Source organism: Myotis yumanensis, unplaced genomic scaffold (assembly GCF_028538775.1).
Source record: "Myotis yumanensis isolate MYYU_CA2020_CCGP unplaced genomic scaffold, mMyoYum1.0.hap1 SCAF_10, whole genome shotgun sequence".
Lineage (NCBI taxonomy): Eukaryota > Metazoa > Chordata > Mammalia > Chiroptera > Vespertilionidae > Myotis > Myotis yumanensis.
This window is the reverse complement of record NW_027223761.1, coordinates 14,904,677-14,921,006: the sequence shown is the minus strand read 5'-3', so window position 1 is coordinate 14,921,006 and position 16,330 is coordinate 14,904,677. Positions and strand designations below refer to the sequence as shown.

At 47.5% G+C, this 16,330-nt stretch overlaps 1 protein-coding gene across 1 annotated transcript; it reads right to left on the bottom strand.

The window, feature by feature from the left end:
- Positions 1-1,298: 1,298 nt before the first annotated feature.
- Positions 1,299-13,254, bottom strand: LOC139017684 (probable inactive 1-aminocyclopropane-1-carboxylate synthase-like protein 2). Its single transcript, XM_070426290.1, has 15 exons — positions 13,233-13,254; positions 10,796-11,310; positions 9,301-9,360; positions 8,787-8,857; positions 8,378-8,447; positions 7,842-7,908; positions 6,774-6,871; positions 6,442-6,519; positions 6,018-6,118; positions 4,929-5,018; positions 4,554-4,599; positions 4,327-4,468; positions 2,382-2,524; positions 2,142-2,295; positions 1,299-1,462 (listed from the first exon to the last, which is right to left on the bottom strand). The coding sequence occupies exons 1-15, from the start codon at positions 13,252-13,254 to the stop codon at positions 1,299-1,301; spliced, it is 1,821 nt and encodes a 606-aa protein (XP_070282391.1).
- Between the last annotated feature and the right edge of the window lie 3,076 nt (positions 13,255-16,330).

Genomic DNA, 16,330 nt, shown 5'->3' with positions numbered 1-16,330 from the left:
GAGCTCCCTCATTCATCCAATGAATTCCTTTCTGTTTCTATTAGCCATCATTGATTTCTAAAAAACCACGTGTAGAGAAAAAAACAACTGGAAGAATCATGATTTGTTCTTACGCTTTTTGATTAAAAAACACAAAATCAGAAGATTGTCATCAAGGAACAATAACCACCAAACCTGGACCCAAACGAGAGGATGGTCACAAACTCAAGGGACTGACCAAAGCCATCTATTAGCGCTGAAAGCTCTTTGTCTATAAAATGAGGGTAGTCACTGCTCTGTCTACTTCACAGAACCAGTGCTCTGACTGAAGCCCAAGCGAGCAAGGGCTTTGCAGAAACACTCATGGGTGGTGTTATTTGAACAGCCAAAGAGGCTAGAGAGGAAAATGGAAGACCCCAGGCTTGGCACCAGAGATTCATTTTAAAAGCTTTTTGAAAAGGCAAGAAGGGAAAGAGCCTGTATTTAAGCAGGAACATCTGCAATTATATCACCACCCTGCCATTTGGCAACTCGCGTGGAAGGTGGCTGTGATTTCGGTAGGGTTCTCTGGAACACTGCATCCAACCCTAGAAAACCTCCTTCAATGAGGGGTCTTTTTATCCCTTGCTTCCTTGCCTGCCCCAGACTCTATTCTTCATGTATAACCTGCCTTGGAATTTAAAAATAAAAAGGACAAAAAAAATTAATAGTTCCCAAAGGTGATTATGAAGAGTGAGGAAGAAACAAAACAGGCCTGGAATTTAAGAGAATATGAACTTTATTAGGTTTCAAATACAAAAATAAACCCATCTAAATAGGGAGGCAGGGATGGACATTGAGCGAGTCAACGTCGTCTTCAATTATGACATGCCTGAGGAATCGGACACCTACATCCACTGGGTGGCCCGTGCCGGTCGCTTTGGCACCAAAGGCTGACTATCACTTTTGTGTCTCATGACAAGGATGCCAAAATCCTCAGTGATGTTCAGGGTAGGTTTGAAGTCAATGTGGCGGAGCTTCCTGAAGAAAGGGACATCTCCACATACATTGAGCAGAGCGGTAACCACACACCTGACATCCCGGAGCCACCCTGCTTCCCACCTGCTGCTTCAAGTCCTCTTTCTACGCGACAGCGAGGCTTTTTCTGTTCAAACACTGTACATTTGTGCAACAATAAATTTGTATTATGGAAAAATAAATAAATAAATAAAATAGGGAAGCAGAAAGCTCCCTTTGTTTCTCTAGGATTTCCAACCCCAACCCCATAAAAACATTTGCTCTCAAACAATGGCTAGCAAAGAGTAAAAAAAATCAAGTTCTCAAAAATGAGAGGTATCCAGGTTTACAAAGGAGGATGAGCTGGAGGATGAGCTGGATCGCCCGGTGGATGGGGAGGACACACTTTCCACCAGTGCATCCTCCAGTTGTTTCTCTATCCAATTCTGCTTCTTATCGGTTAGCGCCTCAGAGAACCGCTGCATGGCTTTAGGGTCCAAATGGAGATAGAAATAGAATTAGTGGGTTTTCAGGTGGGCCCCGGACATCCCCAGGTCATGGTACACCATCACGGAGCCACTCTTCAGGAATGTGGAACTTCAGCCTACCCTTCTTTGGGATGCATTTCTAAGTCTACCCACAACATCCCTGATAGCTCATTTTTAGCTTCAATGACACAGCATGTGCTGCAAGACACTTTGTCTCATTTCAAATCCTGTAACCTGGCAATAGACTTGGACTCAACGTTTCTATTGCCTCTAGTGTCCCTTCAAATAGTCTATTCTCCTCAGTGGCTCAAAAATTTTATAACATAAATGCTCTTTCTTCACTGCTCAATTCCCTGCAGGTAGAACAGTGTCCAGCATGTGGTGGAATGCAACACATCATTGTTCTGTTCTCATAACCTTCAGAGCAGAATCTGCCTCCATAGAATAACATCCAGGGACATCCTATTTATCACACTTACTAACTCAAGCCCCACAGGGCAGAGGACCACTTCTGATTAGTGCCCTGCTTTGCAAAGGAACTTAATCAAAATATGAAAGTGCAAACCACCTATGGTATAGATGAGCTGTAGCTATAGCTACTCAAGGCCAATAAGGAGGGCTCAGCTATTGGATTACAGGAGTGGAAGGCACCAGGATTGGAATGTCAACACCACTCACCGACTTTCAGGCGGAGGGGCTTATCCGAAAAGGTGAGGCGGAACCAGCCAGGCTCCTTACACATGTAGGCCTTGCCAGGGGCCAATAGGAGCTTGTTGTCCAGGAAGCGGCGATAAAGGAGCTGCTCTTCCTCAAATGTGCATGGGTCCAGGTACTAGGGAAGGCAGAGGGACAGAGCTGAGCCCAAGACCTAGCAGGCAGGTCTGCCCAAGGACACCTGTCCTCATTTCCAGAGCTCACCTCTTTCAAGTTGACCCAGATATAGAGGCCAGAGCCATGACTAAGAAAAGGGACCTTCATTGTCTTCAACTTGTTGGTGATGTACCTGTGAGCTTCCTGCATCCGGGAGCGATTAGTGGGCAGGTACACGTTGTCAATCCATTCTGGATGGTGATAGGGGAGAATGCTGTCACAGGTCCTGTGACACAGAACTGCCAAGAATTCTTTGCCACATGCTCCCTACCTGGACTTCCTGGCAGCTATTTCTGTCCAAGACTGACTCTGTACTATATCTGAGCTGATGGAATCCATATTCAAAACTCACCTCCTACCTACCTACAGCTGTGGAGGAGACACTAGGCTTCTCAGTAAACCTGTAGGAGTGTTCTGTTTGAGTTTACAGTTCTGTTTGAGTTTAGAGTCAGGGCATCCTCCTATAATGGTTTGATGCTGCTGTTGTCAAATGAGCAAGAAGCAGGAACTCACAGCTCCCCATACCTCCTGCCTTACAGCCTCACACAGTGGACTTTGAGGTATTTGGCGATGATCTTAGCCCAGTTGTTCTCAGCATTGGCAGCACATAGAACCACCAGGGGAGCTTGTGAAAATGCTCATGGCCAGGTTATATCCCCAGATCACCTAAGTCAGAACTTTGGGGTGGAGCCCACACATTGGCATTTAAGCTCCCATGTAATTCCCAAATTGATAGCCATGTTCACAGGGCTGGGAACCTGGTTTCTGCCAAATATCAAAGGGCCTGGCACCATGTAGGGAAACAGGTAATTGGATTTCTCCTATCTATACTTTTACTCACCCAAAGATTAAAGTTAAGTCGTTTTCTCAACCAGATTATTTGGTTACTTTCATTTATTTAATTACTAGAGGCCCGGTGCATGAAATTCGTGCATGGAGGTTGGTGTCCCTCAGCCCGGCCTGCACTTTCTCGCAATCCGGGACCTCTGGCTCCTAACTGCTTGCCTGCCTGCCTTCCTGACCACCCCTAACCTCTCTGCCTACCTGCCTGATCACCCCTAACCCCTCTGCTTGCCTGCCTCATCACCCTAACCCCTCTGCCTGCCTGCATCATCGCCCCTAGCCACTCTGCCTGCCTCATCACTCCTAACCGCTCACCTGCCTGCCTGGTAGCCCCTAACCAGTTGCCTGCCTGCCTGATCACACCAAACTGCTCACCTGCCTGCCTGATGCCCCTAACTGCCTCTGCCTTGCCTCCTGCCACTGTGGCTTCATCCGGAAGGACATCCATAAGGTCATTCAGCTGTCTGGTCTAATTAGCATATTATGCTTTTATTATTACAGATATCCCAGTTTATTATAGATATCCCAGCTTTTAATTTAAATCTGCTAGACTGGCATCTGTTCTATAGGGAATTAAAGAAAGGGGCCCTTCTCTATGTTTGGGCCATGGCACTAAAGAGGGAAGTTCTCCCTGAAGCCAGCATTCACATCAGATCCAAGGGGCAGAAGAACCCAAGGGCCATAGATGTAGCCACAGCAACTTGCCCAAATGGCAGCGCTTCCTTGGCCACCTTGGCAGGTGAAGTTAGGTCAGACTTGAGGAGTCAGGGCACTTATTTCTTTGTAATCTTTGCCTGAGCAAGCAGAGTATTGGAAAGGGGAAAGAGGCCTTGACATAAGGACGGATTTCTGAAGTTCCCCCTGAAGTCTGCATATGATTGTCTATCCCCTTTCCAGGCAGAGCACGAGCGACCAGACAGCCAGAAATTAAAGCCCATCCTGGCTTTTAGACCAGCGCCTCCCGCTTCTGTCTACATCCTAGTGCCCCCTCTGAGCTGCATCCTGCCTTCCTTCAAACTTCCTGTCCTCCACCATGACACCTGAGACAGCGAACAGAATGTCAGGGGACTGAAGGCATGTCAGAGGCCCAAGCAGACCCAGGAATCCCCCGTGGCCCTGAGCACCAAGATGCCTGGATGGAGCTCAGTACCTCTGTCCTGGAGCAGCCGACACAGCTTGTGCTGGGTGATGCCAGAGATGCCGTGGAGGAAGCCAAAAGCACCTATGGCAGAGACCACCTCCTTGTTGTGGGTGTACAGAGTGCCAAAACGGAAGCCAGAGATCCCAAAACTCTAGAGGAAGAGAGTAAGGGAGGGAATACCTTATGTTCCTGGCTCCCATTCCTTCCCAACCCAAGGATAGGCTGTTGGGACTCACCTTACTGGTGCCCCAGATCACATGTGTCCTGTTGGGGTCAGGCAAACTGGAGAGGAGACAGTACAATCAAGGTTATGGAGAAATGTTTGAGTGCTGAAGTCTTAAGGTCTGTGTGTGGGAATTGGGAACTGGCTTGAGGTCCACTACCTAGACCTTTTATAGAGGTTTATCTTTATTTCTACCTTGCCCTCAAGTATCTCATATACAACATGGTATTTAGATCAAAGGTACTTAGGACGAAAGATCATACTTTGTTTATTTCCACATTTAACTCAACTCCTGAAACTTAGCCAGGTAAATTTATGACACATGAAATCACTGTGCAAAAGCAGGAAGCTAATGCTCTTATTCCCACTCCAACTGAGACTAACTCACCTTTTCATGCTCAGAACACTGTGGGATGGGATGGACTCACGAAACTCAGACAGCATGGAAGTCTCATCAATAATCACATGTAGGTTGTGCCTGCAAGTTAGGCAGAAAAGTGAAAACATCAAGGTTCTCTCTCGAATCTTAACTCCCTTTCTGTTATGGTCAGTTCTGGATACAGATCAGATCCTCCTATTGCCCCAGCAGCCCATCCACCAAAGATCATGGTGAGGCAGAGGGGCTGGTGCACCAGAAAGGACCTTACACATGGCTAGGGAGTACTTGGAAGGCATAGAATACAAAAGACACACAGGAGAAAATCTTACTGAACCTTTCAATCCTCAAGCAGAGGCCACTTCGTGGTGTTAAGTGGGTTAAGACTTATATGCACATTGTGTTTATTCTCCCATTGGCCCTCTGAGGTAGTACTGTTCTCTCCATTTCACAGATGAGAAAACTAGTTTCTGAGACAAAGTTAATACCTTCTATCGGCAGGTTTTGAAGCAGGGACTTGAACCCAGTTCTGTCAAATTCTAACCCAGGACTTGCAATGTTCTTCCTTTTATCCCCATGCTTCACCATTAATTGGTCTGGGTTAGTTATGAGGCTTAGATAAGTGCCTCTCTTCTAGAGAATAGAAGACTATCTACTCCTAACAGGGCTATTTAGGGACTCCAGACATGTCAGACGTGAACATGTTCTTAGGAGTGGGACATAAAGTTCTGTGGGGATGTGTCTTTATCTTCACCCCAAATCGTCCAACAGTCTCTCTTCCCTGGCATCTCAGGCCAAGTAGTTTGGGAAGTAGATGCTGGAAAAGCGCTCATGCTACAAGTGGCTGAGTAACAAAACTATAGGATGATTGTTACGTAGATGTCTGCACATGGAAAATACTAGAAAGAAATTGGGGGGGGAAAGATTGGTGGAAGCTGTAAGCATGTGGTTGCATTTTCCTTCGTTCCCATTTCAGTTAGTTGTACACCACTTTGCAGAGTACAATAAGCAGTAAGCATAGTTAGGGAAAATTATTTCTGGTTCTGACTTCTTGTCCATGACCGATGGCAACTTGTTTAATTTTAAGGGTTAAACCCCTACCTCTTGGCAAATTCCAGGTATTCCTTCAGTGAGTCCAAACTGTCAATGTCTCCCAGAGAATTATTGGGGTTGAAGAGAACAAGACCTCTGACCTTTTTCCCCTGAAAGAACCAAACATAACCCAATGAACACAAATACTTCACATTCAGCCAATATCAGTCAGGACACCCAATATAGGTCACATAACCAAGGTCTACATAGAACCCTGAAGCAACTACCATACTGCCCCCAGGGCAGAGCAGGAAGTAGCACTGGGGACTGCCACTGAGAAAGCTCAGGGCTCCCAGAGGGACATGCCACTGGGGCATTGCCTCTTCTGAAGAAGGAGCCCCCATGCTCTTGCTGAGGAGGTTGTAGCAGAGTCTCAGCACTAAACCCCCTTCAGGGCAGCAGTGCCCACCCTGACCCGTGGTCCTCTCCTTACCTTAAACTTAGCCTCCAGCAGGGCTTTCTCCAACATGTCCACAATCAGCTGGAATGGCTGGGTGTCCGCCTCAGTGATCTGGAACACAAACACTGCCTGAGGAGCGCCCATCTGACTGCTTCTAAGCTTTGATCCCTCATTCCCATAAACCATGAATAATCCTTGGCCTTCATACCCAGGGTACCAATCAGGCCCTCTAGTGCCGATTTGTCCATCCTCACCCCATCATCACTTACATGGCAGGAAGGCTAGCCCCACCCACAAACCTTGGAATGCACCCAGAACATTTCATTGCCATGGTGGGCTGAGCAGGAAAAGGGCCCCATTCTGACCTTCCTCTGCAGGTGGACATGAATCAGCTCAACTTTTGAATACAGGCGGGCAGTTAATGTGAGGCCAGAATAGAAGGGGGTGGGGATCAGAAAGGCATCTGGAAGCACAGGGAGACAAGGCTGTCAGTCCAGGGTCTCTCGGTCAGACCCACCACACCCACATGACCCCCAGACCAGCAGCAACTCTGACAGGGTAGGTTACTTGGGAAATCCCTGCTACTTGGGGAAATGCTTTGGGGCTCAGGCTCTGTAAAAGGTAGCCATTCTTATAAACAATATTTGGGGAACAAAACTCAAGTGTCCTTGCTTTGGGGCTACACTATAGAAGGAAACAAAGGAAGAACAGTGCTCTGAATGGCTCAGAAACCAAGGTGCAAATCAAGCCTACCCTGCTAGCATGGTGAGCACTGAACATTTACAACTTCTGGTCAGTTCCAGGGCAAACACCAGAGGCTGAGGCCCCTGCACACGGAGGGCTCTTTCTCTCCATGTGACTCATGTTATCTACATCTGGTGGTCTCAAGTATGCTTCTCCTCCCATCATTTGGCCTTATTCATGAACTAACCGAGGACCTACTGATTTGAATGAAACTGGCCACCTTGGTAACTCCCTTCCAAGCAGCCAAAGCTCATTAAAGTCCGAGACCCTTGCTCAGACATTGTTAAGAGGGACACTGAGAACAGATCTTTCAGTCTTATTTGATCTAGAACTCAATAGACATTGTTTTGGAGGAGGAGAAGGTGATAGAAATTCTATATAGTTTAAGCCAGTTTACCAGGGCTCTCTGTATTGGAATTGAGCCCCAAATCCCAGCTAATATAATGGGTTGATTCTCACCATCACCATTCCCAAGGGCATACCTCCTTGAGGACCCTCCCTTGATTTCCTTCCTCATTAAGTGGGGATGCAAATCCCTCACTCCTATAGAAACAGCAGGAAAATATAACCAGTGTAGGAGAGTCCCGGCATTTTAGGGCAAGGGCCTTGAGTCAAGATGCTCTTCTTTTCGAGGCCCAGTGCCTGTGTGCTGCTATTTCCCTGAGGGAAAGCAGAGCCCATCAACTTACCACCTGGATCACACAGCACCATGGTCAGAGTCAAGAAGACAGAGAGGGAGCTATTGAGAACAACCACCTGAAGAAGATGCACAGAAGGTAGAAGTAAAAACCCAATCTCCATGAATGATGGACTAGTCCAGGGGTGGGACAAACTTTTTGACTCGAGGGCCACAATGGGTTCTTAAACTGGACCGGAGGGCCGGAACAAAAGCATGGATGGAGTGTTTGTGTGAACTAATATAAATTCAAAGTAAACATCATTACATAAAAGGGTACAGTCTTTTTTTTTTTTTTTTCTTTTTTTTAGTTTTATTCATTTCAAACGCACGGGCCGTAGTTTGCCCACGGCTGGGCTAGTCCCTCTGTCTCCCACCCACTCAGTAGGGACAGGGACCAGGAGCCTCCAAAGTTGGAATCCATTGGCTTTTATTCCATCTTGGCCCTGAAGGCCTCTGCTGGTTCTCCCTGGACCCTTTAGGAAAGGCAGGCACCTTAAGAATACATCTCCCCACTTGGAGATAAGTGAGGCTGGGAAACTGACTCACATTTTTGGGATCAAGCTGCTCAGGTGCCTTGCAGTAGTAGGTCAGGAACCGGGCTACTTCTGCCCTCAGGCTGTAGACAGACCCAGAGAGATCTTGTGGTTTCAGGCCCAGGAGCCCTTTCATATTCAGTATCTAGACTTCAGTCTTTTCCAAAGAGCAAGGCGTCTAATCTCATGTTACAGGGTTACTGACAAAGATTATTGATTCCCGAGGTGACAGACAATTAGTGTGAGAGCTTGGGCTATTTTTATTATACCAGGCTGCCTCCTAAATTGTGTTCTAGACATTTTCTAGAGGTTTCATTGAAAGAAACAGAGGTAGCCAACCAAGAACCTGATACTTTGAGTTCTTCCCTGCCTGAGAACTGGTGCCTGTGGACCAGGAGGCCATAGATCTGGAAGTTACTTACAATGCATGTCCTCTCCAATCAGGATATTGCAGAAGGTCATCATCAATGTAGTTCATGTCACTCCGACTCAACTGTTGACAAATAAAGCATGAGGACAGCCAGACCAGGGAAGCCCCACAGTCTTCATCCTACTCCTAGGATGCAGGTGGGCATTTGCCCTACAACACAGGGCCTCCCAGAGGACAATGGGGACACATGCTGCATGCTCCTCAAGGAAGGGAGGCCCTGACCTTCTTATCAGATCACACAAATGGATAACTTACTGAGAACTGCTGAATTAACAACCTCTCCAACTGTACACTTGGGCCAGGGGCTCCCTTGTCATTCTACCCAAAATATACACATCCAAAGAATAGCTTTGAACAATCAGAAAATCCAGGAGATGACACATGCTATTCTAGAAGCCGTTTCCTCACTCCCTTTCCCAATCGCCTAAGTCCCACTCCTATAGCTACCACATGCTAGGGGGACTGGGCCTGAATATGGGCCCCAGCAAGCCCGGAACTTGGCTTACCCTTTCAGTCAGCAGATCAATGCAGAGCTTGTTCTCACTGAGGCCAAGGTTAATGAAGCCCTGCTGATGAAAGGAATCTGAGATCAGTCCTCCTGCCCAGCCTAGATGAACCCTTTAAACATGTCAAAAAGTACTCTTCCCGGATGATTTCCAAAGGGGAGAGCTCACTGTCCCATGAGGCAATTCACAGCCCCCAAATCATACAGCTTACAATATCCCCCTTTAGAGCCATAGAGATAGTTACATACCAGTGACCAGTCACTTGATTCTTATTGACTAGAATCAATAGGCTATCATTAGGCTAAGTGCTTCCTGTTCATTGCCTTCATTCTCACAACTCCTAAGAAAAGGGTTCTATGATGATTCCTGCTTTAAAGGGAGTGAAGCTAAGAAAGGACAAGTAAACTTTCTCAGGGAAAGAAACCAGAGAGAAAGAGGGGAACCCTTCACCTTTCTTAGGCATGTCACTATTTATGCCCATTCCCTTATCTATAAGGATCAATACCATCTACCTTATAGGGCCAGGAAGAGTAAGCAAGAGAGCACAGTGCTTGGCACAGGACTCAGTAAATCCTAGTGACTTTGACTCTCTAGTTTACCCTTGCCATATGTCCTTGGTGATGGACAGACTCTACCTGCCTGCCCAGAGCCTGGATCCATAAGTACCACATACCCATCTCTTGTTATTCCCATTTCCATGTGCAGGCCTTTCAAGTTATTACAGGAGCTATAGTTCTTCAGAGTCCCACGGGGTATCTGACTCACTTGGCCCCCAGAAAAGCACATGGCCACTGAGCACATGTCACTCAGCTAGAAGCAGAGAGATGATATACTCGTGCTGTCCTCCACCCTTTGGCTAGAGAGCTGTTCTGAACATCCCTTGCTGAAAAACTTTCATTGACTCCCTGTCACCCTTAGGATAATATCCTACCCCTGTCCTACCCCTGTCCACACTTCTTGTCACAGCCCTCATTGCCCATACTCTATCCAGATGGGCCTCCTTTTCCATTCACTCCAAGCCCTTTCCACCTAAAGCTTCACACATGTTGTTGAAGGACCCCAAAGGTCCCCACATCCCACTAACTCTGGCTGATTCAGTCTTTAAGACACCTTCCCAGACCACCCAAACCTGGTATCCCCTTAGTGCTCTTTGAAACATCATTAATCTTTAAATCCTCATGGCTGATGACTATCATTTCTAGACTGGGTCCCATAGGAACAGGCCCACTTCTACTGTGATCACAGTGACTCCTAGAAGGTAAGAGCAGGGATTAGGGAAAGCAGAAGGGAAGAAGGGAACCCAGTCTCAGCCCTTCACCTTTCTTGGGCATGTCACTCTATTTTGAGCCCATCCCCTTATCCATAAAGGGAAAATACCACCTACTTCATAAGGCTGGGAAGAGTAAGCGAGAGAGCACAGTACTTGGCACAGGACTCAGTAAATCCTAGTGACTGGGCCTCTCTAGTGTGCCCTTCCCACCACCCACATCCTCACCGAGGTGTTCTTGTCCTCATGGTATTTGTCTCCTTGGTAGGCTATGAAGTCCTGGAGGTTGGACTTGTATAAGGCAGAGAGGTCAATCCCACGGTTGGATAGGTCACAGCTGTTGAATGCAGTTTCCGAATCACTCAGTTGGTGACTTAGCTGGTCAGGCTCCCTGGATGACTGGGCCTGCTGCCCACCTCCAGCACCACCCCTTGAGTCCAGGGAAAGGCGAGGCGGTTGGAGCTCCAGTCTACTTGAGGCTCCGGAGTGTAAGAGGTTGACCACCTCGCACATTAAATGGACGAGGATGGCTTCCTGGTCCCTGATGTTCTGGCTGTGCTGTTGCTCCTCCTGCTCCAGGTCCTCCTGCTGGTGCCTGCTCTCCAGCTGCAGGATGTACTCATTTATGATCTTACGCAGACGCTGGATCACTTTCATCACCCGGGGGTGGGGCCTGTGAAGGGTGTCTGATTGGTGACTCACATTCTGGCATTTAGTTTTGGCCTTAGGAGGCTGGCCTGAACCTGCAGAGAAAAAAGGAAACCACGTACTGCAGCAACATTGACTCTCCTGACCTTCAGGTGCAAGCCTGCAAGGGGAATTCTAGCATGTATTTAAAATAATATATTGTTCCAATACTACTTACCCTGTGCTAGAGGAAAGGAAAAGAATCCACATCCTATATAATAAAAGGCTAATATGCAAATTGTCCACTCGGGAGTTCGACTGCTCACTATGATGTGCGCTGACCACCAGGGGGCGGCACAGAGTGAAAGAAAGCCCTGGTCAGCAGCTGGCAGCTGGGGGAAGGAAGCTCGATCGGCCCTGATCACCAGCCAGGCCTAGGGACCCTACCCATGCATAAATTCCATGAGTGGGCCTCTAGTTTTACTATAAAAAGTGACATCAAATTTAATGAAGTGTAAAGGAAGAACTATGAATGAGTCTCACATGTGATTAGATTATCAATACTTAAAAGCTGAATAGCACTTAAAACAAATCCAACAGCATGATAAGATAACCTTGTGGGGTTAACTGAGAATGGAAGGGTAGTTCAATTCTACATTTATATTAACTTCATTAAAAAAATCCTAAAAAGATAAAAATCACTTCACCTATAGATGCTAAAAAGACATTTGAGAAAATTAGACACCGATTCTTGACTTAGAAAACTTAAGATGAATGGATACCTCTTTAACAAAAGACAGTCTCAGCCAAAACACCAGCTTCCTACTTAATTGGGAAAATCTGAAGAGTTTGAACTTCTAAATGAATTATTAGGCCATTCATTCATTGTCAGTGTTCAAAATTGTACATTGCACCAGAAGTCTTAGCCAAGAACATTAGGCAAGGAAATAAATCAGGGTTAGAGATTGGGAATTTGGTTGTTGTTTTCTGCAGATTGTTACTGTCTTCTTGGAAGACAGAATTAACAGATGATTTAGAACAGTGGTTCTCAACCTTGGCTGCACATTAGAATCACCTGGGAATCTTTTTAAAATCCTGATTCCTGGGCCCTATCCTCCAGAAATTCTATTTCTTTGTTATGGGCTGGAGCTACAACAAAGAAACAGTAACAAAGAAACAGAATTTCTGGAGGATGGGGCCCAGAAATCAGGATTTAAAAAAGATTCCCAGGTGATTCTAATGTGCAGCCAAGGTTGAGGACCACTGATTTAGAAGATAAACTGGTATAATTATAGGCTAGGGGCCCACCTCATGTTTCTGCAATTACAGTTTTATTGTAACGTAGCTACACCTATGTGGCACGTATATGCCAGACAGAGTTTAATAGTAAATGCTAGATCCCCATTTTCAATCTGGATCATTTACCTAATTGGTGAGCCCAACGACTGCCCAGCTAACGGCAGCTTTGTTTTCATTTAGTCCTAAATGTTGGGAGGTCAGAATTCTCCCCAACTTTCACATAGAGCAATTAAGGACATAATTTATTACAGTCCTTTGAATTTAACGAAGTCGCCCAATATATCCAGCATGAGAATGAATGGCGTAGGTTACTTTGGGGGACACGGAACCCTCTGAAAACACATGATCATCAATGGCTGGCTCTGGTCTAAGGTCTTTGGACACACACGTGATTGAATCCTCAACACGACTCTATGAGGAGAGCACCTCCATTAGCCTCACTTTACAGATGAGAAACCTGAGGCCCAAAAGCAGGAGGTAACACAAGTTTGGGTCAGGGGAGCTTTAAAACGAAGTCCACTACCCTCAGACCCCACCGCCCTCAAGGCTTCTTTCTGGAAGGATGCACATGTATTCAAGGCTTGGCATTCACTCCTTGGGATGTATAAGCCCAATAAGTCCATCGCTGCCCAACCCCACTGGCTGGAGAGGGTCTAGGAAGCCCCAGGCAGTGTCTGGTCCAAAGCCATCCTCTCGCTCCACATCCCACAGCTCTCCCAACCCTGCCACCAAGACTTACGTGGGTCTCTGTTTCCACTCATCTCTTCTTTGGTCCCAAATTCTTACGCACAAAGAAATCAACCTTGACGACCAGGGCTCAGGCACCGCTCCAGGATCCTCCTCCTCTCACTAAGCTTGGTTCCTGTGTTGGGCCAGCAGCTCTGCTTTTAAGAAGAGCTATTCAGGGCAACAATGAGATCCACCTTTTCCCTTTTGAGGGGATCTCTCCAGGAGCTCCCTATCACCTAAAATGGCCTTCCTTGGCCCCATTACAGAGAAAGGGTCTGCAGTGCCCACACCTGAGGTCACCCCACCTTGGAGCTGTGGTTCTCAAACTTTGGTGGCATTGGCACCACCTGGAGAGCTAAGGAGACCCTACAGGCAGTTGGAGGTAGGCTAGGGCCAGGGCCAGGGAAGTATCTCAAAATCACAGGTGCTTTGAATACCTACCAATCTTTGAGAACCACTGGACCAAGTGAATCTCACTGAAATCACAAATGAGCTACTAACTTTCTCTGCCTCTGAAAAGACTGAGATTGAGAGCAATCTGAAATGGTGAGCCTAGGGCAGAGGGAAAACTTGACAAGGAGGCACTGGAGTGATCGTCAGGAGGGTCGGTCCCAACCCCCAGCCCTACTGGCTCTGTGTCCTTGGCAAACCTCCCCAGCCTTGCAGGTCCTCAGTCTCTCCTTGTGAGAGGGGGGAGGCCATGACATCCAGCTCACAGAGGGTGCTGTGAAGGCTAAATGGGAGGACATGCCAAAATGACAGGTAGGACTGCCCCATGACTGAGTCTGTGTCACCCTGGTCAGCTCCTGTCCTTCCTTCCCTGGAGCCTGACAAAGAGAAGCAAGACCCAAAGCAGCCTGTGGTCTGAAAATACCCTGCCTTGTGACTGTTCTCCAACTTCAGTGGGTGCTTGTTTAACGGGCAGGTGCCTGGACTCCACTCAGGGTCAGAGTCAGGAGGTCATCATTGGGCCCAGGAGGCTGCACTGTGAAACTGCCTCCAGTATAGAGCAGGCTAGGTGGGCAGGGCTCAGGCCTCTGCTCTAGCTGGGCTGCAACGCCCGTACTGCTCTGCTCCCAGACACCTGCCTGGCTCACTCCCTCTCCTCCTTCAAGTCTTTCCTCAAATCACCTTCTCTGACCACCCAGGTAATTCCACACACTGCTCCACCTCCCACAGCAGTTCCCCCGCCCATTCTACCTTTCCTTTTTTTTTTTAGCCTTTTCCCCTTCAAACGTACCGCAACTTTACTTATTATGTTACAGTTTCTTTTCAGTTCCCCCTTCTAAACTCCATGAGAGCAAGGGTCTCAGATGGTTTTGTTTATTGCTGTTTTCTCAAATGCGAAGAACCATATTGGCTATTGGGGAGCTCAGTAACATTTACAAATGAACAAATGAATGAGTGGATGAATGATACTATAATGCGATTATCCGAAGTCTGGGTCCCCTTCTGGACTACAGGTTTCTCAGGTTCTGCCATTTTTCCAAGGGGTTTTGGTTAGGGTTTGTTGATGATTATTGGTAACTAACCAATTAGTGAGGGATGACAGGAATGGAGGAATTGATTAGTCGTAGCTCCAGGTGAATGTTGATGGTGGAACGAAGATTTGCCCAGAGGAAAACCCTCATGTCCCTCAACCTCCTGCATTTCCCACCACTCCCTCAGCTGATGCTCTCTCCTAGCAGTGGGCCCCCCTCCCAGCACAGCGCTGTCCCGTGGATTTGCCAAAAGGGGTCGCTGAATCCTAACTTTCCTTCCTGGCTCAGAAAACTCAGGGCAGCTACAGCTCAGGACTCAGAAGCCAGGGTGAGAGTGGAAGGGAAGGCCTGGGAAGGCCCAGAACCCCTCCTAGAGCCGCCAGTGTGTCTTCTGCAAGTATCATGTCCAATAAAGTACTGGGCACCTGGCTGGGCTCAGGCAATACAATCCCGTTCTAACTCAACTCAGATACAAACCCTGGACTCTCCTTAAAGGTTCTAAGCTGCTAGTTGCCCACCTGCATGTGCTCTGACCGTGGCACTCATACCTATCTAGATTGCAAAGACCTCCCAGAGAGAGAACACCTGTGTACTTGTACCTCTCTTTAGCCTTAGGGCCTGAGCATAAAGTAGGTGTCAAGTACTGTAGCTGCTTTTGGTTTCCTTGTTTGCGTCTGACATGGGGAAACAAGTGATTGAAAATGAATAGCATAAATAAATAAATGGAGTTGGATAAGTTCTGTGAAGAAAACTCATGCTGAGTAAGGGATTGAGACCAAGAGAGAAGGCTATAGAGATAGGGTAGTTAGGAAAAAGACCCCCAGGAAGGGAAGGAGCAAAGCATGTGGACCTCTGGGAACAGTGTTCCAGGCAAAGCACAGCAAGTGCAAAGGCCCTGAGGTGGCAGCATGTATTTGCTGTATTTGAGGAAAGGACCACACAAGGTATGATGAAGCTTGATAAGGACTTTGGCTTTTATCCTGAGCATGATGGGAAGACAGGACAGGTCTTCCAGAGCTGCTACGTGAGTGATTAACTGCCTTGTGGGGCTGGCTGGGGTTCCCAAGCCACTCAGGATGCCCCGGGCAATGGGAGAGGTGTTTCTGGCTTGGACTCACTTGTTATTGCTACAATAGATCCCCGCTGCTCCTAGAAAGCCCAAGGTCTTCATCTGAAGTCTGTGGAGCTGCAGGATAACATTCTCATCCAGGGCCACATAGAGTCACCTGGGAAGCCCCGCCCCCCACCAATGCCAAGTTCCACCTCTGCCCCACTGACGCAGGGGATGGGCATCACTCATTAAGAACCACAGTTTCAAGGGCCTGTGCATGGACCTCTCATCCCACCCCCTATTCTATCTGCATGTACATTTGGTGTAAAAGGGATGAGAAGGTCCATGGCTTTCATCAGACATCCCCAAAGATCCAGAGTCATATTCTAAGGTAGAGGGGTTCTTCCAGGGAAAGCTCGATTAGAGCCCACCACCCGGGCTGCTCACTGCCTCCTTTGCTCTCCCATCCCTCCCCCCACTCCCCAATTCTTTTGCTTTAGCTCCTCTATCTCTTCCCTCTGCCTGGATTTCTTTTGATGGAGCATCTCCTTCCTTCCAGCACTGAGTCCGCTGCCA

Bases quoted from the DNA above. Each gene is read 5' to 3' on its own strand.
- LOC139017684 (XM_070426290.1), bottom strand. From the start codon at position 13,254: ATGAGTGGAAACAGAGACCCAC. The intron at 2,296-2,381 runs GTGAGCTCTGGA...TGCCTTCCCTAG, and splicing joins TCTGGGTCAACTTGAAAGAG to TACCTGGACCCATGCACATT. The intron at 1,463-2,141 runs GTGAGTGGTGTT...TGGACCCTAAAG, and splicing joins GCCCCTCCGCCTGAAAGTCG to CCATGCAGCGGTTCTCTGAG.